This window comes from Sorghum bicolor, chromosome 2, assembly GCF_000003195.3.
Source record: "Sorghum bicolor cultivar BTx623 chromosome 2, Sorghum_bicolor_NCBIv3, whole genome shotgun sequence".
Taxonomy (NCBI): Eukaryota; Viridiplantae; Streptophyta; class Magnoliopsida; order Poales; family Poaceae; genus Sorghum; species Sorghum bicolor.
In genome coordinates this window covers 56,038,223-56,059,251 of record NC_012871.2, presented here as the reverse complement: position 1 = coordinate 56,059,251, position 21,029 = coordinate 56,038,223, and the positions used below count along the sequence as shown (strand labels likewise).

The window sequence follows — 21,029 nt, the reverse complement described above, 5'->3', positions numbered from 1 at the left end:
TCTCATGTGATGAAACTCCTTCATTTAATGATCCTGCTAAGTCAGCAATTTTACTTATGTGGCACCCTATTTAATGTGCATAACACTCTCATGAAACATGCATTGAAACTAGCTTTAGGTACCTGTACCTTATACCCAAATAAGATCCTCTTTGTTTACCTGGAGCTGTCTGGTTCTGGTCCACCAAAACAACATGGTACCAAAGACCTAGGCAGCCTCCATGTTTGTATGATGATGTTCGGTTTCGTCGGCAAATGTTAGAATCAGTTCAAAGTCATTGCCACTGCCAGGAAAAATAAAACATTCCAAAGGCATGAACAACATTCACTCAGCTACTGCATGAGTTGCTAGTGGCACATGTATTGAAGATCAGTTATTAAGAAGCAATGCTGGCTCACAGTATATTGCATTTTCCATTCACACCACTTGAAAGGAGAAAAATGCACAAGGAGATACTTCATTCTAAACATAGCATACATCTAATTTGAGACAAAGGGAGTACAATCTTGAATGTTAGATTGTAAAATTTGTCTTACTCCTAGGATGTAGGATCAATCCATACATGTAGTCTAATTCCATCGAGGCTCCAGCAATGTCAAGCTGTTACTATTCACTGGACTCTATCAACGGTTAATACAGACAAAAAAAAACAAAAAAATCAAGGTATCAGGCCTGGATACATCTCTCTACACACGATGAACGCATATACAGCAACTAACCTGTTTGGTTGAAATTACAAGGCGCATTACAATTAACCTTTGAGGACGTCAAGGTACAAAGCTCCGAAGTCAATCCGAGGAATTTGTCTCATGGCTGTTTCGAACCTTATTCCATGGGATGCTTTCTCAGTCACTAACAATTTGATGATCTGTAAACATACGTTCCAGATACTGGACCAAGGTCACCACTTCAGTCTTGCTATCCATCTGGAGAAATCCATAGATTTGGTACATTCCTCTCGCTGCTATTTTCACATGACAATTCAAGCTAAATGACCACAGAGGTTTGCTTGGTTGCTTTCTCTAGCATGCACTCAACAACGGAGTGAACAGATTGAACTGAGCCATTCTGCCTATGGCACATTCAGCACAAGAATAAAATGCTAAATTGGCCTTCATCTTGGGGCTGGAGTTTTTCGAGGTCTTCTTGAATCATTGGGCTTGCGTTCAGCACTTGACTGTCCCTGTGGCACTTTAGAACTTCTGGTTTTGCTCCGGTTAGTTTCAGCTGTGCGAGAAGTGGACGAACGTTGGCTTGTCCTAGATCCTGTGTGCTTTGCAGTTTCCGGCTTCAGCTTAGCCCTCACTGAACGAGAAGGAACTTGCATTTTCTGAATCGAACTTGCACCCTGTTTATCCTTTTGAACAGATCCTTGCTGGATTTGACTCTGGTCAGTACTAACATGAAATTCCCCAAAAACAGCTGATGCTGAGATACCCTGAACAAGAAATATTTAAACATGTACAAAATTAGAAGAAAAAGAGAAAGCTGAAATAAAAGAGTAATGAACAGAGCAGAAAATTTCTGACAAATTAAGTATGACCAAGAAAGCAAAAACAATCATGTATGTTCATATTCCTGGCATGTTAAAGAAGAACACATCAGTAACAAAAAATAGATCTTTTCCAATGCCATCGCATTTTTTAAGATGATAATACAATGCCATTCTAGGATCATGAACATTATAATACTAACAGGCGTATCTACAAATATCACCTTATTTTGAATTGGAGACGTTTCTGGACCCTGAACTTGCTCCTCTTCAGAATCATCCATTTCCTCACATTCAAACTCAACATGCTGGCTATCTTCCTCGGAATCACTTAATTCTTCTTGCTCCATTACAATTCCTTGCATTGATTCTTCATTAGGTTCTTGAATGCAATGATGAAAATAGGAATTTACAACCTCGAGCTCTGGAATACTTGATTTGTCCTTCCTAAAAACATCAACTTGAACATTTGGTCTGCTAAAACTACTTCTGAAGTCATTTGTATCTTTTATGGCCATTGGAGAACACAAATGAATGTTCAAGTCAATACTTGTCTCCCTCTCAGAAGGGCTTGTGGATGCTTGCCCAGCTGTTGACTGGTCATCTACAGGGACTTCGCTCATGTTATTATCAGACTGATGGTAATCAAGGTTATTATCATGTTCTGCTATTTCATTATGCACATCAACTTCTGTTCTTTGCAAGAGAGGATGGAAGTCGATAGTGTTAGCATTTACAGTACCATTTTCGGTGGAACTTGTAGTCTGGTTGTTACTTCTCTCAACTCGAACTTTCTCAAAGGGGAAAAGATCATATTTTCTTGACTGATTAATAAGATTTTGAACCGGGTGACTATATGACGAAACCACATCTCGAGAATACTGAAACAGTAAAGGATGCATCTGCAAATCTTGCTCAGCACCATCCTCCATAGCATTATCACTAGAGATCTCATTCTGCTGCAATCTAGAATTAGCTCTGTGATCAGGGAACAGATTTAGCTGTCTATAAGCACTTTCTGTAAAGGCCAGAGGTGGCACAGGGTACATATTCTTTGCTGCATGATTCGAGGTGCCATGAAAATGTGTTGCGTTCGGATGAAATGCCACCTGAGATAGGACACGGACAGAAGGTGGAAGGTTCACTGGAGGCAATTCTGGAGCCAACTTGACCACACAACCACCTTTCTCTTTACGCAATTTGGAAGCTGGCAGTTGGTCCAGAGATCCACATGGTACCACTGGAGCTGCAACGGAAGGTGTTCTCACATATGATGGGCCATCAGAGGGGCAGTACATAAAAGGTATATATGAGGTGGTTACATCAGGTTCCGCACCACTTCCTTTCTGTGGTTCAATGTAACCACATGCAGCACCACATTCTTCATCGACGCCTGTGCCTGACTGCATCATCATGCTTTTTCCAGCATGTTTTGACAAGGACAGCTGACAAGGCATCATGTTCATGCTCCTACTATCTGTGTCTTCCAAAAATGCTTCATTGACATATGAATCATCATCATTTTCAACATCTTCAGAAGCATTGTTATCAGCCTGTGATGAAAGCATAAAAAAATTATGCTTAATGACATCACTTTAGATGGAGATTAAGATATTATTTGAATATGCTAAGTTAAAGAAACATACTAACCTCTTGTCCATAGTGTGAGTCGGGTATGGATGCTCTAAGCTTTCTCCTCTTTGCTTCATATGTTCGCCTTCTTTCTTTTTCAGCATCACTTTTAGTGTAAGATTTCTGGACTCCACTTGCAACTCTCCATTGACGTTGGAGCAGTGAAGGATCTCTATGTGGCACTACAAACCTCCAAACTGATGTCCAGTCGTTTTTGAATATCCTCAGCCCCTGAAATCACAGTGAGTATGGAAGAAACTAAGCGACACAAATCAAGCATGGAAAATAGAATATAGCCTGTAGTCACAAGTTATCACCTCCTGGATACGTTCTTTCTCCTCGACTGTCAATGGAGATGTCTTCATATGACGCACATCCTGCATTAATTCAGATAAGAATATAGTTATTTCGAAGGCTATTATGTTGGGTTTTGCTGATAGCAGTCATGAGCTCAAAATCTATCATATCCTGATGATTGACCATGATAATACACAATATGGCCAAATCAACCCAACCCAAATCAGTATCAGAACAAGGCAACACACAGACTAGCTCTTTCACAACATATATTATTACTCTTTGAAAAAAATCTAGTAGCCAGAGGTTGAATAATATAGTGCCACGCACAAGCAGAGCAACATGTGCCACTAAGAGAGTAGTAAAAGACCATCTCTCCGGTTTGCTACTGAGTATGTTATTAAATAAAGGTGATATTGTCCACAAATCTTGTCAAGAAATTTAAATAACATAATACTATTTTGTTGGCACATCAGCAAAATGATAGATATCAGAATGAGATAGATAAAAAATTATCAACAGTGTAAGTGCTGCAGCAGAAACTTCGCTACCTACACAATACAGGATTTTATAAAGCACTCTCTTCATTGTTTAAAGACCAGTTCAAAACCAGAACTTCAATACTACACAATATAGAATGAGAACAACATACTGCTATGCATGAACTGCTAATCTGTTACACTACTATGCAACTCAATAGACAGACCATAATGTTGAACCCTCAAAGGCACACGAAAGTGAATTCAGCATCTTATCTTCCAGTAAATGAAGAAGGGGAAAATATTTACCTTAACTGGATTATCAGGAGCTTTGGAGGAGCTACGATTCTTTTGTCTCACAAATATCTGCACCAAAGAATTATTTCATCAGCAAGCATAATACAGAAGTCCAGAACAAGGAATTCTCAAATATCATGTGCAACAACCAATTCTGAACAAACAGGAGATTAGTTGAAGGACCCCCCCCCCCCCAGGGGGGGAATGAGCAGGAGAGGTGCGTGTAATTTCATTAAGAAAATTAAATGAAGGAGAAAAATCCAAGCTTACTTGTTTGAGCGACCAAAAGGAAAGCAAAGTAAATTGGTAACAGACCTTTATGACAATAAAAAGCTCAGACTTCAAAATCTTTATTGACCTGCTTTGGCAGTACTGAGAGCAGACATCAACTTTAGGCCACGAGTAATGCCAGCAAGGTCAAAAATTCATTGCCATGTCATACAGTCAAAACAACTCCTTTTTCTAATACTGATTCCTTGAAGGCATTTCATGTCCTTGTTACTCTAAAAAAATTGTTAGATTGTTATGGCTGCTGTGTTTGCAGTACGGCGGTAATGGAGCAGTGGGCGGCGAGCCTCGACTACGCAGATCATAGTCTCGGCCAAGGTTGAAGTGAGGTTTTCCCCTCGGCTCCCTATTTGTTGAAGAAGAGGAGATAGAGATTAGGCAAATTCATTATTTATTGATTCTGTTTGGCCGAGTGGCTTACATAGGCCTCCGGACAGCTCTCAAACAAACTCCTAAATTTACTCTCTCTTATTCCTTAAATCTCTCAAATTGCTAACCTGCCTAGCTAAGTCCTAGACCTGCCAGTTTGCCGTGATCAGCCACTGCTGTTGCCTGATGTGGTCACTTGCCCCTTGCTGTGCCTTGTGAAGGACTTGCTCCACATGACAAGATTAAGATAAAAGTAAACTATTTCATGCCATGTCAATCTTCATTAAATAGATGATAAAAAGAACTGATTTATGCCTGACAAACCATAAAACAATCAAAAGGAGTAACCAAAAAATACCTGATGCTTTGATTTACAAGGAAGAAAGCGCTTTTGTATTGCTGCCCAGTCATTGTTATATTCCAGAATTCCTAGAGCTAATAATCTGCAAGCAGATAATATACTATAAAATTAACTGTTAAAAGAAGTGACAGGCATCATATCAACTATAAACTTGAGGAGGGCATTACATGATGTCCTTTAAGCAAGTGGTAATAACAACGAAGCAACCATGATACAATTAACCATACAAAAGGAGGCGATCTTGAGGAAAGTTGAAAAAAGGAGTAATGGAATAGCTGTGATACAGCAGATGAGGAAGTTAACACGCATTGCATAAACCAACACCACTAATACAGAAACAAAAATAGTATGCAGCCCAACAAAACTAAGTATTCAGATTTCTTGATTTCTTTGTTGTTTAGTCAAGAAGGCAAGGAAGCATGCACAACTTATATTTCAAAAGAAATCTTGGAGAAGATGTAAAACACACCTGTCCTCTGCATCAGTGAAAAGCACTCTACTGGCCATAGCTGAAGGGGGTGGCTTATGAGGAAAGAGTGCAAAATTGAAAAGTGAAAAGAATCTCTGTGCTAATCTTGCAATGCCAGCAGGAACAAGAGCAACTGTATCCTTTTTAATATTCTCAAGCAGGGTAGCAGCCAATGATTTCTTCTGCTTCAACTGCCCAGATGAAGGAGATGATGCTGTAGGCATACTATTTGATCTATCTTGAGAAACATTATTCACTTCTTTGCAACTGATAATCACTGGTGAAGGAAACAGGGACTCTTTCCTGCGGGTTTTGTCAGCAGTGCCATCCACATGACTTTTTCTATACTTCACGACAGCTGTAATCTCAATATGAAAACAAAGTTACAAATCAAGTGGTGACAACAAATAAGTGAAGCATAAAAAATTGCCCCATGTACCAGTCTTGAACTTACCAGTTGCGACATCACTTAAATAGTCGAGGGCCAACTCAAGCGGTGCGACATCAAGGATGGATACAATCGGACTCTTGATTAAGGGAATCCATTCGCATTTTGAATTTTCAGAAGAAACAAAACTAGATAAGAGATGCTGGGATTCAAAGAAGATATGCCGTTGAGGAGCACTCCTAGCCAGTGCTTGATCACGAGCGCCAACCAACTCAACTATCATCTTTTTGACATTATTAGCCACATCTTGTCTAGATGAATCAAGAACACATAGGGAAAATGTTTGGATAAGGAGCTGAACATGCTCATATATCAACACATGTAGTTGCCCGAGTTGCTGTTCAGTAAATCCACATGCTAAAGGTGCACGCGTTAGTGAAATCAAGGATGAAGGGAAAAGGGCGTTCTGGGTAGGATATTGCCATCCAAAAGCATGTGCAGGAGTCACCAATGCAGATGGAATATATGGCACAATTGGTCTTAAATGAGTTTTATTGGATTCCTGACGATAGCTACCGGCCCCAGACAACTCGGTTAATGGCCGCCTCTGCCTAGTCTGAGGCCTACAGCCATCTCTCTCTTTTCTATGATTTGTGTCATCATAGTTCTCAACATTTTCATCACCATCACTTTCTAGGGCCTCCTCAATCTCGAGCTCAAAGTCTGCATCATTATCATCTTCATCTTGGTTATCCTCCCCCTGGAATGCCAGTGTGTCATTGCCTACACCAGACAGGACAGCAGCAAGAAACTTGCGGTATTCCTCTTCTTCATCAACATTTTGCAGACGACTATCGTCATCTGATTCCTGGAGAAAGGTCTCCAATTCCTCAAGTGAATAGTTTTCTAGTGAGTATCTTGCCCTCGTCCTTCTGCAAATTGCATCTTCCTCACTAATTTCGAGAGATTGGTGATGAGGGTTTTGCACTGTTTGAGAGCAAGCAGCTTCGCTTGCTAAAACATCTTTTTCCAATCCATTCAAGTGACCTTCATCATTCTCAAGATTAACCTGGGTAGATGTTTCTTCTGGACATATTTTGTTGACAACATCTTGAGACGACAATCTATTTTGAGGAAGTGCACTGTCACTTGTAATTTCATTAACTACAGTATTCTGCAGATATGTCTGACTACTTGGTTGATTTTCAGAACTATGCTCCTCACATTCTGCTTCTGAGGTAAGGTTTGATGAGGTCTCAGACGGAGATCCTTCCCTAAGGAAAGGGTTAAAATCTATGTCATCCTCCTCCACGTCGTCATCAACTTCCATATTTGATGATGTGATAGTGATTTAATCAACAGTAGGATTCCTACAACCTGTCATCCATAAAGTGTAAAAAGTTGTGTTAGGATCAATACAATGTGTTACACTTTGCAAGAAAAGAGAAAAACATGAACATGCAACGGCAAGTCAGTAAAACTATTGCATAACACAAGGATATGAACAACACCCATGTAAGATCAAAACTTGGATTACACACCCACATAACCATGTTTTATTGGCATATAGCAATAACATAGTTGCAATGTGTTTAAAGTGACTCTTTATAGCAGATGTCAGGCATAACACACTCATCTATATTTCGAAAATATGAAGTTTTGAAGTAAGCCCAACTTTAAGCCAAACATTTAAATCTAATCTAAAAAACAAACCGATTGCATCATAGATACAATACAATATCAAACTATAAAAGAAATATCATCAATACCATTTCATTGTTAAGGATGAAGATGACCTAAAGCTTCAATATCAGAGAATGTAATGTGCAGGCCAGTGTAGCCCTAATAATCAGACAATGCCTTTTTTAAAATAATGGGAAATTGTGGAGAATAAGCAGGCCAGTATAGCCTTGTGTAGGTAAGTTCTGTTCTGACAGAGGGGCGGATCTAGTAAAGGGACACGGGTGTACACATGTACACCCAATAATTTTTGCAAAAAGTTAGAAGTTAGTAGCCATCAAATAGCCAAATAGCTTGAGGTTAGAGTTTGAGAACTCAATTTCAGTTTCGCGCAGCAGATAGGAAAGAGAAGGGGGTGGAAAACCTAGTGGGCGCTCTTCGCCGGTGAAGAGATAAGCGAAGGCCACGGCACCTGACGCAGGGCGGCGGCGGCGGTAACCCGCCCAGTCGTCACAGGCAGGGAGGGAAGGAGAGAGGGAGCGAGAGCACGCGGTGTGGAGATGACGGATGCGGCGGCGTCGGCGGCGAACGGAAGAGAGGGAGACGGAAACGAGGGAGGTGGAAGACGACGGTTAGGCCTTGTTTAGTTTGCGAAAAATTTTGGATTTCGCTAATGTAGCATTTTTGTTTGTTTGTGGTAAATATTATCCAATCATAGACTAACTAGAATCAAAAGATTCGTCTCGCGATTTACAGGTAAACTACGTAACTAGTTTTTATTTTTGTCTATATTTAATGTTTAATGCATGTGCCGCAAGATTCGATGTGACGGAGAATTTTGAAAAATTTTGAAAACTAAACAAGGCCTTAGTTGCAACAAATTTTGGGAAATCGACACGGCATTTTCGTTGTGTACTTGACAAATATTATTTAATTATGGATTAACTAGACTCAAAAAATTCGTCTCATCAATTCCGACCAAACTATGCAATTAATTTTTATTTTTGTCTATATTTAATACTCCATGCATGCGTCTAAAGATTCGATATGACGAGAAATCTGAAAAAATTTGTAAATTTTTTTGAACTAAACAAGTCCTTAGGCTCCGAAATTGCTACTCCATCTTTTCCAAATTAGGCCTTGTTTTTCCGCATGATGTCATCGCAGGTTTGAACACATGTATAATAAGGCCTTGTTTACTTCCACCCAAAATTCCAAAATTTTTCAAGATTTCTCATTACATCGAATTTTTGGCGCATGTATGGAGTATTAAATATAAACGAAAATAAAAACTAATTGCATAGTTTGGTTGAAATTTACGAGACGAATCTTTTAAGCCTAGTTAGGTCATGATTTGACAATAATTACCACAAAAAACGAAAATGCTACAGTGTCGCGAAATATTTTCGTCCACGAACTAAACACGGCCTAAAATGTATAGAATATCTATCCCAAAACAAATATAACCCTCGTATTCTAAAGGGTTAAAAAATTTAATTTTGACTAAATATAATTTAAAAAGTATTGATATTTATAATGTGTAATAACTATCATTAGATTAGTTATAAAATATATTTTTTATAATAAACTTAATTAGAGATCTCTGACTGAATTGGTCAAACTTAAAGATCATTTGACTTCTTGGGAAGCAAGATTTACATTTGTCGATGTCTGGGCTCATGATCTAGACACTAACAAGTGAATGTGAGTCTGCGTGCCCCTTACCCAAGATGGTGATGCAAGAAAAATACAAAAAATTTATATTGGTTCAGACCAACGATGCCCTACGTCCAATGTGAGGTCGGATCATGTATTATCTTGCACCTGAAGTGCTTGTAGTAAGAGTTACTGGCATTGCGAGAGAGGGAAAGTGTCCCAGGTCTCAGCTTGAGAGGTGAGTGAGTGCTCGTATGAGTTCTTGGGTTGTTGTGTCGCGGTGTGGTCGTGTGATCGTGTCTTTGGTTGATGCTCAGTCTCTCTTTTTATAGTCTCAAGCGGAGCCAAGGTTTACAAATACCGATATTTGCTATCTATTCCCATCGTACATGTGCGAGATGGTGCCGGGCTGTAGCAGGAAGGCATTTCCTGCTCGGAGCTGTAATTGAGATGTGGTCGTCTCTGTTGACATCGTAGGGCCATCCTTGATGCTGTGGATTTGATACCAGACCCTATTCTTCCCTTACCGAGTCCTGTTTAAGGGTGTGGCCATCCCTTTCCGAGGCCTCTTTCCTTAACTTGCGCTTGGATGCATCAGTATTTTATTATAGCATCAGTACTCGACACATGACGCCCCCATCCCCCAGATTTGTCGCACACATAGTAATGGTGGTTAGGTGTAAGGAAGCAGGTAGCATAGTAGGCGCCATCCCCTATCGCGGTATGGGTGTAGACATGCCTCGCGTCCCAGCTATGGTGCGGGTGTCTTGCACGGAAAGCCGGAGAGCAGGGGATTCGAGCCGAGGCCAGGGCTCGGGCGAGGCAGAAATTTCTTCCCAGGCCAGGACTCGGCGCAAATCAGAAATTTCGTCCGAGGCTAGGGCTCGGGCGAGTCAGAGAAATTGTCTGAGGCCAGGGCTCACACGAGTCGTGGATGGCACGTTATCTTACTTGACTTGTTTGTTGGACCAAGAAGGGTGAGTCCACGTCCAACTCCGATGATGTCCCATGAGGTTTTTGGGCTTTTGGGTGGTAACCTTTGGTTTTTTTATTCCGTTATTAGTTAGGGTAACCTAGTTTATGGTATCCGACAATATTTTTTGTGGGACTGAGGGAGTAGATTAAAAAATAACTAATTATATAGTTTGTATGTATTTTGCAAGTCAAAAATTTTAAGTCTAATTTCATAATTAGACATAAATTGTTATAGTTACACATGTGCTACAGTATCTTACAAATTTTCCTTTTTGCGAACTAAACAAGACCTTACTCTCTCTGTCCGAAAATAGATGACTTATGGGATGCATGTTGGTCAAAACTTTCTCAACTTTAACTAGATTTATAGAAAATACATGTAACACTTAAAATTCTGAATAAACTTATTATGATAATATATTTAACGATCTACCTAATAATACTAAGTATATATTATAAATATTAATATTTTTTATATAATTGATCAAAGTTAAAAATTTGACTTATGAAGAAACGAGAATAGCTTCTATTTTAAGACAGAGGGAGTATATATACTATGTATATAGATTTGTTAGATATGAACGCTACTCCTCCATTTCCATCCAAATTATAAAGGCATTGTAGCTTTTCTAGATACAAGCAATTTTTATTATATACTCGGATGTATACTGTGTCTAAATATAAATAAAAATAATATGTCTAGAAAATTCAAAACATGTTATATAATTTATAGATTCAAAAAAGTATGAGTTTAGAAAAGTCATTAAACCGACCTATAATTTAAAATAAATAAAATATTACTAATTAAAGATCCACATATCTCAACGTTATAGCACAACAAAACAGTTAAAGACCACTAATATGAATACATCTATACATATATCAAACATGCATATTATTCTTGGTTTTTATCCTAATATAGGTGATACTGAGATACCCTAAACAATAAATATTTAAATATATCCTAGAAGAAAAGGGAAAATCAATATAAAAGAGAAATGAAACAAAGAATAGAGTTTCTAACAAAATAAGTATAGCCAGGAAAGCAAAACTAATCATGTATATGTTTATATTCCTAGCATGTTGAAGTAGAACACAACAATAATCAAAAAGTAGAACATCTTTTCTAATGCCATGCATTCTTTCTAGAAAATCATGTTACAATGCTATACTAGGACCATAGACATTATACATAGTATTAGTAGGTGTATCTACAAACATCGCTTTATTTTGAATTGGAGAGGCTTCTAGACCCTGAACTTGCTCTTCTTTAGAATCATCCATTCACTCATTCAAACTCACACATGCTGCCTATCTTGCTCAGAATCACTTACTTCTTACTTCTTGCTTGATTACAATTCATGTTGTCCCTTTGTAGGCTATTTCCCTTTATCTTGCAATTAGAAAAAAATATATAAAAAAGATATTAAAAAAGAAGAAGAAGGAGGTTGACGTATTTGCAATTAGGCCCGTCTTGTTGCCATACCGGCCTATCTTGGCCCAGATGGCAAGACTAAAAAAAAAAATCGAAGAAGCCCATTTTAATCTCGCGACCTTAAACCCTAGCTTTCTCCAGACAGCCTTTGGACACATCACGACCGTTCGTTGGAACCTGCGAGCCAATCGAGACCGCTCTTCCGTCCATCCGCTGCTACATATAAGGCGCCTCCGGCCGTCCTCTGTCTCGTCTCCGGCGGCGGAAGCGTAAGCGGAAGGAAGCAAGGCGGCCACCATGGTGAAGGGACGCACGGGACAGCGCGTGAGGCTCTACGTCCGGGGCACCATCCTCGGATACAAGAGGTGAGATCCGCGCCGGCGCCTTCTTGTCCGTCTGTGTCGCTTGCATCTGCTCACCGTGGTGGTTGCGGTGGTGGCTGTGCAGGTCCAAGTCGAACCAGTACGAGACCACGTCGCTGGTGCAGATCGAGGGGGTGAACACCAAGGAGGACGTCGCGTGGTACGCTGGCAAGCGCATGGCGTACATCTACAAGGCCAAGACCAAGAGCAGCGAGACCCGCTACAGGTGCATCTGGGGCAAGGTCACCCGTCCGCACGGCAACTCCGGCGTCGTCCGCGCCAAGTTCAAGTCCAACCTTCCGCCTGAGTCCATGGTCGGTGACGCACACTCTAAGGCTATGTGTGATGTGTTTGCTTCCCAATTGGTGCGTCTGTACTGATGCTTTTTTTTATTTGAGTGCAGGGGCGCAAGGTCAGAGTGTTCATGTACCCGAGCAGCATCTAAGGTTAGGAGGATACACAAACGTCTGATATTCTCTATTTATTTGGCCGGTTGATCTTGAATTTGTTCTTTGTGATCGAATGGTATATGACAACGAATTATGCATAGACTGGACTCGCCATCGTTGTAGACCATAGGCTAGGACTTTCAGGTGGTTAAACGCATCATAGTTTGTGGTTACGGTTGTTTATTCGGATTAGGAGGCACATTGAGTCTGTGTAGCAGTAAGCAGTGTCTATTCAGCTGAGAATCATGGTAATTTGGCTTTTGTGGTTTGGTGTGCTCATGACCACATGTTGATACTGGCTTGAATTTGGTGGGTTCATAGCTGGCTGAAGGAGTAATTCACTTAGTGAAGAACATCAAGTTAAAACTTTTCACTGTTCATCACGTCTCAATGGTACCAACTACACGTGGAATTTACATTATTTAATTTCATTAGTTTTTAGTAATACTATGTTCACAAATGTAGGCATTTCTAGCAGTAAAGGAAATGCCACGCTCCTCATCAATCATAAATATTATAAGAGAGCAAAACTGCTGTAAAATTAACAGTGAGGGATGGGAATGGTGGAATATGCCAGAAATGTTTACATTTGTGGAAACTCTTGATGCTAAAATTAAAAAAATGCTTACCCTTATGGTTGAAAGGAGCATATAGTTGTTCCATGCAATGTTTTTCCAGTTCTCTACCAGTTATTCTGTTTTATGAGATGTCCATCGATGCTGTTTTGCATCAGTTCTTAGTTGTGCTGCCACCATGTATTGGATACAGTGTTGCCAGTCCAAGCACTGATATTTAGAGAATGTCTGTTGCCTTTTTGATACAATACAGAATGGTTGTAAACGTACAGTGTCCTATTTAGAACATGGGGCATGGGGCTCCCACGTCCCAATGAAAGTTTGAACTTGTAGCTTGATCCAATGCTTAACCCTTTCAAAAATTCCCTATACATAGCCTGCAATGCCTTTGCTCATGCTATTCTCGTGTATATGTCTACAGGTTTTATTGGAGTACAGATGGACTAGGAGTGGCCATGCTTATTTCTTACTTTTCTCTGAGCTTAAAATGCCATGTGTTGGCAAGTTAGATTGTTCAAGTACTGAACCTGTGGAAGTCCTGCCAAAATTTGTTGTCAAACGGATGAACTATTGTCGTAATGTTATGCCAGCAGCATATCTCATTTTGCCCCGTGCCATCGGTGTCTGATTGCAGTATTTTCAAATTCATATAGCCATATTTTACACTTGTTTACCTTGTGTTCGTCTGCCACGTCTCTAGTGTTGAAAAGAGTTTAGTTTGGTGTGAATGTGTAGTATTCTACGCTGCTCTGGGATGTTTTTTTTTTCAAAACCATTTGTGCAAAATTTATGGGCACAGGAGGCCCTAGCCCTACTAGGTGATTTGTGTCCTGGGGGGTCTAGCTATCTTTTTCTTTTACATAGTGTAAACAGTGCTGAAAGACACCAACTAACGTCATATCAATTCATGATCCCGTGAGCATCCAAAAATAAAAGTCAAACAATTAAAAAATAAATTCTAGGGTTGTAAAAATAAGTATAGAGTTGTCCTCCATCTTAAACTATTGTTGTCATCATCTTTTACTAGGCACAACCAATTAATCAGCATGTACTTCCTTGCTCCTAAAATAAATACATCTAGAGTTGTCCTACATCTTCACCCAAGTTTAACACAATTTTTATTAGAAAAAAGCATCAATATTTATAACACTCAATCAGTATCATTAGATTAACCATGAATTATACTCAGAAATGATAGCATACATAAAACTACTGGAATCCATCAGTTTCCAAGAGCGAAAACCCTAGAAAAATGTAAAAAAGATGGTAGAAAAATGTCCTAGGAATTTTCGTGTGAAAACCTTAGAGATAAATTTGATGGTAAAGAAATTGTGTCCTATGGTTGGATTCCAAGAGCGAAAACCCTAGAAAAATGTAAAAAAGACGTACAAAAAATGTCCTAGGATTTTTCGTCTAGAAACCATTGTGTTTGATCTAGCCCATCTCCATATTTGTCCTGATGAAATGGTGAATTTCCTAGGAAAAATTACATTACCCTACCCTTTAAGATTCATGTACTAGGGAAAGAACCCTTCCATAGGGTAGTCCATATTTTCCTTAGAGGGAGAAAAACTCTAGAGAAACAGGTGGATTTCAATAGTGTCTTGACTAGAGAAAAAGTCAAATTTTATAAAGTTTGACCAACAATTAGTCAAATTTTGTGCAAATTTAGTCATAAGACTTGCATCAATAGATTGTGTTTAAGTTAGTTCTAAGATGATATTGATTCTTTAGCAATTGAATACATGCCATAAGAGAAAGTACTAGTCAATGCCTATTTTATATAACTTTTTCTATGGTCAAATATGTCTATCATTTCTGGACATAGAGAGTATTATTATTGTTGTATAGATGTTAGTACTGTTTTCTATAAAAGTAGTTCAAGATATTTGATGCCAATAAAACTCTCATGAGAGCCACATTGTGACTGATCTTATTATGCTATGGTTCTATGCAAATGTTATTCTATGTGGTTCATGATTAAAGCCCATTAAATATATGCAAGTTGGGTGATAATTGAAATGGTATATATTGTTATTTTGGTATATATGTTGTCATTTATTTATTTACTTTTGCAAAACTTGCCAGTTCGCACAGATTTAAAACAGTTAGATGACAAAACCCTTTCATCTCAGCCAAAAAAAAAACCGTTTAAACCTTTGATCTAAAACAGAGGTGAAATCATAAAGAACTAAAAAGGCGAGGGCAAATTCACATGGGCAAAATTGTCATTTTATCTCAGAATTAATACCGTTGCAGTGAATTAATAGAATAGGAAGAAAGTCTGCCCTATTTTTGAAATAGCAAAGGTAAAAACACAAAGTAAAAAAAAAGGATAAAATCATCATAAACCATGAAAGTAGAGGTATGAATGTCAATGGCTCCTTTTGTTTAAGAGGCCGATTGTGGTAGAGCTTCGGTAGGAGCCTCTTTAGAGCCCTTCCAATGAAGGCAAGGTCTAAAAGTTATTGAATCTCTAAACATAAAGTTAAAAGTTACTATCAATCTATTATAGGAAAAGAAGATATGCTGAATTTTGCTTTTGCTCGACAAGTCTTTTAGTCAGGCTCTTCCGCCTTTGTACTCACTGCTAAGAATGAAAACGGAATGGAAATGTCGCGAACTGAACCGTGCCATTTTCTGCACTTAATCTGATCGAATCCACATTTTCGTGCCTGGCACTATTTTTGCTTTCCTTTTCATTTTCAAACGTAAAAGTAGAAAACAAATTAGATATTTGTTTTTGACCATTTTCTACTTTTCTACTTTTAATTTGGAATATCCTAAATTTAAAATTTGGTTTTAACTGAATTTAGTTGTCGATCATTATTGTCCAGGCAACTAGGCAAAGGCAAGTGTAAAGCACTAATGCCCATGGACCACATTATATAGGTAGCTCGCCCCATCGCGCCTCCCTGAGTCGCTGAGGTGGGACTAATCACATCACACGACGTTGTATGCCTACATTTGGCTTCACGCGGTGCTACATGCTTGCATCTGGCTTCACGCTGCGCTGCATGCCTACATCTGACACTTGTTGCATTGCATGTGACTGGCCGACCAAAAGAGAGAGATAGGTGGGCTCAACCTTGTTGCTATCCTTTCTAGTCTAGTACCGATGGCATCTCAAATTTTTTTTCTTCCTTCTTTTTCCTTCTTTTTCTTTTTCTTTTTTTTCTCTTGTGAAAGAAACCAAATTGATAAGTCCACTCTCTTATATTTGAAATTTGCCGCGATGGCACTTGTTAATTGTTATGCATTGTGAGCCGGTATTCCATATTGAATTTTCGTATATCGACCATGTTCGACATAATTTTGCTCGAACTAGTTCGTTTTCAAAATTCTCGATATTTTATAAGTTTGCGTTCATTTTCATATTCGGCTTTACTGTTTTCGCTTTCGTTTACGTATTTAAATGTAAAAGTAAAAAACAGTTGAGAAGTTTTCCAACTGTTTGTGACAGTTTTTGTCCTTACTCACTTCTCATTGACCAATGTCCATCTGGCTCGACAAAGTCATAATATCTTGAGCCTTGAGGAGGTACTCGAAAGAACAAATGTGCAACAACCACCAAAAGGTTGAAAAAACGTTGTACATCCTACGGTGCGGTAATGAAAGCAATAAGAGAAGCAGCGAATCACGCATGGGACATATATGAAATGTACTCCGGGCCGACACTTTCATATTCATTGATGATTGCGTACACAAAATATGGGATCGCGTGCTCTTCTTAGGGAGATGACAGATTACAGAGTTGAGCAATTAGGAGAAGAAGCCCTTTATATGGACCTATATATAGTATATAATAGAATAAGAATAAAACACTATCATCTTCATAGTCAAAACTTTAGAAATAAAACAAACCGATGATAGCGATGCAGGCTGGGAAGTTTAAGGCATGTTTGAAACAACAAAGTTTTAGACCATTTTATCTCTTGAGACTCTAAAAGAAGTTGTCTAAAGTTGTATCTAAAGTTCAATCAACCTTACAAAAAAAAGGTCTCTAGCTAAGTTGATCTAAAGTTCACAACTAAATTTTAGACCGTACCATGGAATCGAAACAAGACCTTAGACTTTACCTATGAAAATAAAGTAAGGTGGCTAGATTTAGAGAAGTTACCAAATCAAATTTTGGCATAACATGAGCCAAAAATTGATCAAAGTAGCAACATATATATATTATATAGTGATGAAAAAGGAGTAAGGTGGCTGTGGACGGAGAAGAAAGGGTCTGATAACACTGCTACTACGGAAGGGAGTCGTATGACAGCTGAGCCATTAACATGCACGTTACGTTACTTCAGCTAAAGCGCGCACGCGTACGCGTATTAACTCCTGCGGTCACCGACTGACCGCCGGGACGCCGACGGCGAGAGGCGCGCGCCGGGGTTATGCACACGTACACATTTGCCAGTCACGACGAGATCGAGGTCGTCACTGCCTCGCCGGCCCCATCACAGTCGCCGCGGCCGTCTCCTCCCGCCCCCGGCTGCCTCCGGCGCCGCCGACGCGTCCGCCTGCTCTTGTTGGCCGCCCTCCGCCGGTGCCGGTGGCGCCGGATCGCGGCGACCGTGTCGGTGAACGCGCGGAGGATGTCCTTGTGCACGGCGCGGTCGTTGAGGCGGAGGTAGCAGAACAGCAGCTCCTCCATGAAGTCCCAGTCCACGGCCGCCGCCGCGGCGCCGGCGTCCACCATCTCCCGCATGGACCGCCGGAAGTCCTCGTACGGCGCCGCGGAGAGCGTCGCCACCGCGACGCCGGCGCCTTGGGCCACCACCGCCTTATTGGGCTCGTCGTCTGCCTCGCTCCCTCTCCCGCCGCCGTCGCCGTAACAACAATCCTGCGCCGACGACGAGTCGCCCTCGTCGTCGCCGGGGACGACAGGGGCAGCCGAGGCGGCGAGGCTGATCCGTAGAGACCTGAAGTTGACGGCGAGGGCGTCCCCGCTGCCATCGTCGTCGTCGTCGTGCTTGTGGCGGTGATGGCGGCCGGAGGCGAAGGAGTGGGTCCGGGGATGCATGCACCCGGAGAGGAACGAAGTGGCAGCGGAGGACGACGACGACAGCGACGTCTCGCCGTTGGCGTTCGCGTGGCCCCGGCGGCCGTGGAGCTTGCCGATCGCTCTGGACAGGTGGAGGAATGACCTCTGGAGCCTCGTCACATTCTTCTTGCATCCCACATCATCAGCCTTGGTGCTCTTGTCCTCCTCCTCCTCGTCCTCCATGTCTGTGTCGGAGTTCTTGGACTCTGTGTTCGATTATCTGTGGATCTTGAGGTGCGTTTGTGGTGGCTCTAAAGCTCTAGACTCTAGTAGAGAGAGAAGAGAGGAGAGGAGAGCAGGTGTGCTTCACATTTATGTGCAATGGGAGAGTTACATTACATACATTATGGTGTGCTGCTACCTGCTAGCTAGGCCAGGGAGGGTTTCAACTTTCTACTTTAGTTGGTTGACCTTTGATTGATTGTCATTCTTTAGGGTCACCTACTTGGATTGATTTGTAGGTTGACCTTTTTGTTCTAAGGTACTTTACTTCCTGTTTTTCGACACAAAGGATGATTGGCGCCCATACTCTGCATCCATGTAACACTGGCCAGCAACACCCACAAGGATCCGGATTTATGCATATACTTTTGTCATAATAAATTGATAAGCAAGTATAATCATGAGTCTAAGATGAAGAATGCTACGGCAAGTTATGGTGTGTTTGGTTGATGGATGGAGCTTGCATTGTATATCGTGGCTGAGGGGATGAAGGCTGAGTGGAATCATATCTCAGAAAAGAAATCGTTTGGTGAGGTTGCATGAGCAAATACACAAAAAACTAAGATGTTGTTTGGTTGCCTATGTAAGAATGACGCACGGACCCCACAACCATTCCCTGCCTCTAACGAGCCGCATCCACCCAACTTGGATCCGAGCATACTCCCTTTGTACCTATAAAGAAAGTCGTTTTAGATAAATTTGGGTCAAATATTGGGAATATAAATCATGAATAAATTTTAAGTTGAGTTTAAAAATGTGAAAACCATATGAATAGATTTGTCTTGAAAAATACTTTTACAAAAATATACATATATCACTTTTTAATAAATATTTTTATAAAAATAAGGAGTCAAAGTTAGATTTTGGAGACCGTGTCATTGTCATAAACGACTTTCTTTACGACTATGGAGGAAGTACTATTTGCATGTGCGGATGTAGGTCTCCCAAACGCGTTTCTTCGGCAGAATAATATACACACGCGTAGGTGCAGTCTGGGCAGAAACACCCAATTAACACATGTCTTTAGGCCAGTCTCAGTGGGGGTTTCACTAGGATGTCATGCACATTTATTAGAGCGCCATGTCAGCAAAACTGCACTTTTTGCATGAAACGAAGAGGAGAGAGAAGGAAGTAGTTTCACCATGGTGAAACTCCGCTGGCGTTGTTTCCCACGCGGTGAAACATGATGAAATCCCCACTGAGGACTAAATCATTTCACCATCTTGCATATGATCCAATCATTTTACAGTAATTAAATACTTTGCGCAGCCTAGGAAACATCAAGGTGAAACTCATGCATTGTGGAGGTTGTTTCATTGTTCGTTTCATTGATGCTCTATCAGCAGATTTGTTTTGGAAATAGTGCATTGAAACGGACCATTGAGACTGGCCTTAGAGGCCGCTTGGTTTCCCAATGAGCTATAGCCTTGCCTAGCATGCATGGTTGGGTAAACCAAACCTTGCTAATTGAGGCGAGCCAAATTGGCTAGCTCGCCTCAACAAGAAAAAAACTTCCCAACACATGACATGAGGTAAGCTAGCTAAGAATCTTATGTCTTGCTCGTTCCAACAAACACGATGTAACACAGTGTTTGCAAAGATTTCAAACATCTCTTTATTTTATTTCCTCTGTTCAAACTTCAAACTAGTACAAAGAGAAAAAAAAGGCCTCCTTTGAAATGGAGGAAAAACAAAGGATTCAAATTCCTACGGATTGAAGTCCTGTAGCAGGCTTTGATTTGTAGAAATTGCTCATAGAAATTCTAAAGGAAACTTCCATTTCCCTTCAATTTCAGTGCTCGTATTTTACAAGACGCATGTGACGACTTTGTTAATATCAAGACATAAGATCGTGCTCTTGCAGGTATTAATAGAGACGAGTATATATGCATCTATTTGAGTGCTGGTGTCTTCAACATGTTTCAAGAAAAAAAAGAACACTTAAGTCCTAGTTTTTTTTTCAGACCATATATGCATTACGTCCAAATCCAGTTCCACATGGGCGAATCGTAGTGATGGAATATAGCTATGGATGTTGATGTAGAGTACAACACGCATGCCGTAGCAAGGGCCCAATCAATCAGAGCATCGAATGCCTCCACGTGACGGCTTTGCACATGCACGGCCGTTTCGAAATGCCGGACTGACTCCTGTCGATTTTCTCCTGCCTGGACTCCTCTTCTCCATCTTCTCTTCTGTCACTAATGTGAAATTCCTATGACGATTTAGGATTTTTCTCAAATTATATAGGGCGACATTTCTGAGAAAATCATGTGAAGTTTCTGCAAACATTGAGGCCTTTGTCCGCAAGCATAAGATCATTCTATACAGCCGAACAGATCATCTGATCCATGATTTTTTTTTTTTGCACAAAAAAGCAGAGCAGAGATCAACACAAGTTCATTACTTCGATTAGCGCATGAATGGCTTGCTCGGCCAATAGCCTTTGTTATAGCCAGGGAGTGGCACAAGATTGACAGATCAAGACTGACAACACGAAACCCTGACACCGGATTATAGCGGCACAAGATCGGCAACAATCAATCGAGAGGTCAGCAAAAA

The 21,029-nt window shown here is 40.4% G+C and overlaps 3 protein-coding genes across 4 annotated transcripts; 1 reads left to right on the top strand and 2 right to left on the bottom strand.

Moving 5' to 3' along the window:
• LOC8054610 lies at window positions 432-8,395 on the bottom strand. 2 transcript variants are annotated; one of them, XM_002460058.2, is made up of 9 exons: window positions 8,177-8,395; window positions 6,139-7,449; window positions 5,685-6,042; window positions 5,213-5,297; window positions 4,210-4,266; window positions 3,442-3,501; window positions 3,143-3,355; window positions 1,717-3,045; window positions 432-1,438 (listed from the first exon to the last, which is right to left on the bottom strand). In XM_002460058.2, the coding sequence occupies exons 2-9, from the start codon at window positions 7,400-7,402 to the stop codon at window positions 1,115-1,117; spliced, it is 3,690 nt and encodes a 1,229-aa protein (XP_002460103.1). In that variant the 5' UTR covers window positions 7,403-7,449; window positions 8,177-8,395; the 3' UTR covers window positions 432-1,114. The 2 variants fall into 2 exon arrangements, with proteins under 2 accessions (XP_002460103.1, XP_021309351.1); XM_021453676.1 differs by having other exon boundaries at window positions 8,225-8,395.
• Window positions 12,025-13,821, top strand: LOC8055565 (60S ribosomal protein L35a-1). The gene is made up of 4 exons (XM_002462224.2): window positions 12,025-12,183; window positions 12,266-12,494; window positions 12,584-12,626; window positions 13,626-13,821. The coding sequence occupies exons 1-3, from the start codon at window positions 12,116-12,118 to the stop codon at window positions 12,623-12,625; spliced, it is 339 nt and encodes a 112-aa protein (XP_002462269.1). The 5' UTR covers window positions 12,025-12,115; the 3' UTR covers window position 12,626; window positions 13,626-13,821.
• On the bottom strand, window positions 17,364-18,532 carry LOC8055564. Its single transcript, XM_002460057.2, has one exon. The coding sequence runs from the start codon at window positions 18,426-18,428 to the stop codon at window positions 17,619-17,621; it is 810 nt and encodes a 269-aa protein (XP_002460102.1). The 5' UTR covers window positions 18,429-18,532; the 3' UTR covers window positions 17,364-17,618.

Bases quoted from the DNA above. Each gene is read 5' to 3' on its own strand.
- LOC8054610 (XM_002460058.2), bottom strand. From the start codon at position 7,402: ATGGAAGTTGATGACGACGTGGAGGAGGATGACATAGATTTTAACCCT. The intron at 3,046-3,142 runs GTTAGTATGTTT...CTTTCATCACAG, and splicing joins ACTCACACTATGGACAAGAG to GCTGATAACAATGCTTCTGA. The intron at 1,439-1,716 runs GTGATATTTGTA...TTTCTTGTTCAG, and splicing joins CGTCTCCAATTCAAAATAAG to GGTATCTCAGCATCAGCTGT.
- LOC8055565 (XM_002462224.2), top strand. From the start codon at position 12,116: ATGGTGAAGGGACGCACGGGACAGCGCGTGAGGCTCTACGTCCGGGGC. The intron at 12,184-12,265 runs GTGAGATCCGCG...GTGGCTGTGCAG, and splicing joins ACCATCCTCGGATACAAGAG to GTCCAAGTCGAACCAGTACG. The intron at 12,495-12,583 runs GTCGGTGACGCA...ATTTGAGTGCAG, and splicing joins ACCTTCCGCCTGAGTCCATG to GGGCGCAAGGTCAGAGTGTT.
- LOC8055564 (XM_002460057.2), bottom strand. From the start codon at position 18,428: ATGGAGGACGAGGAGGAGGAGGACAAGAGCACCAAGGCTGATGATGTG.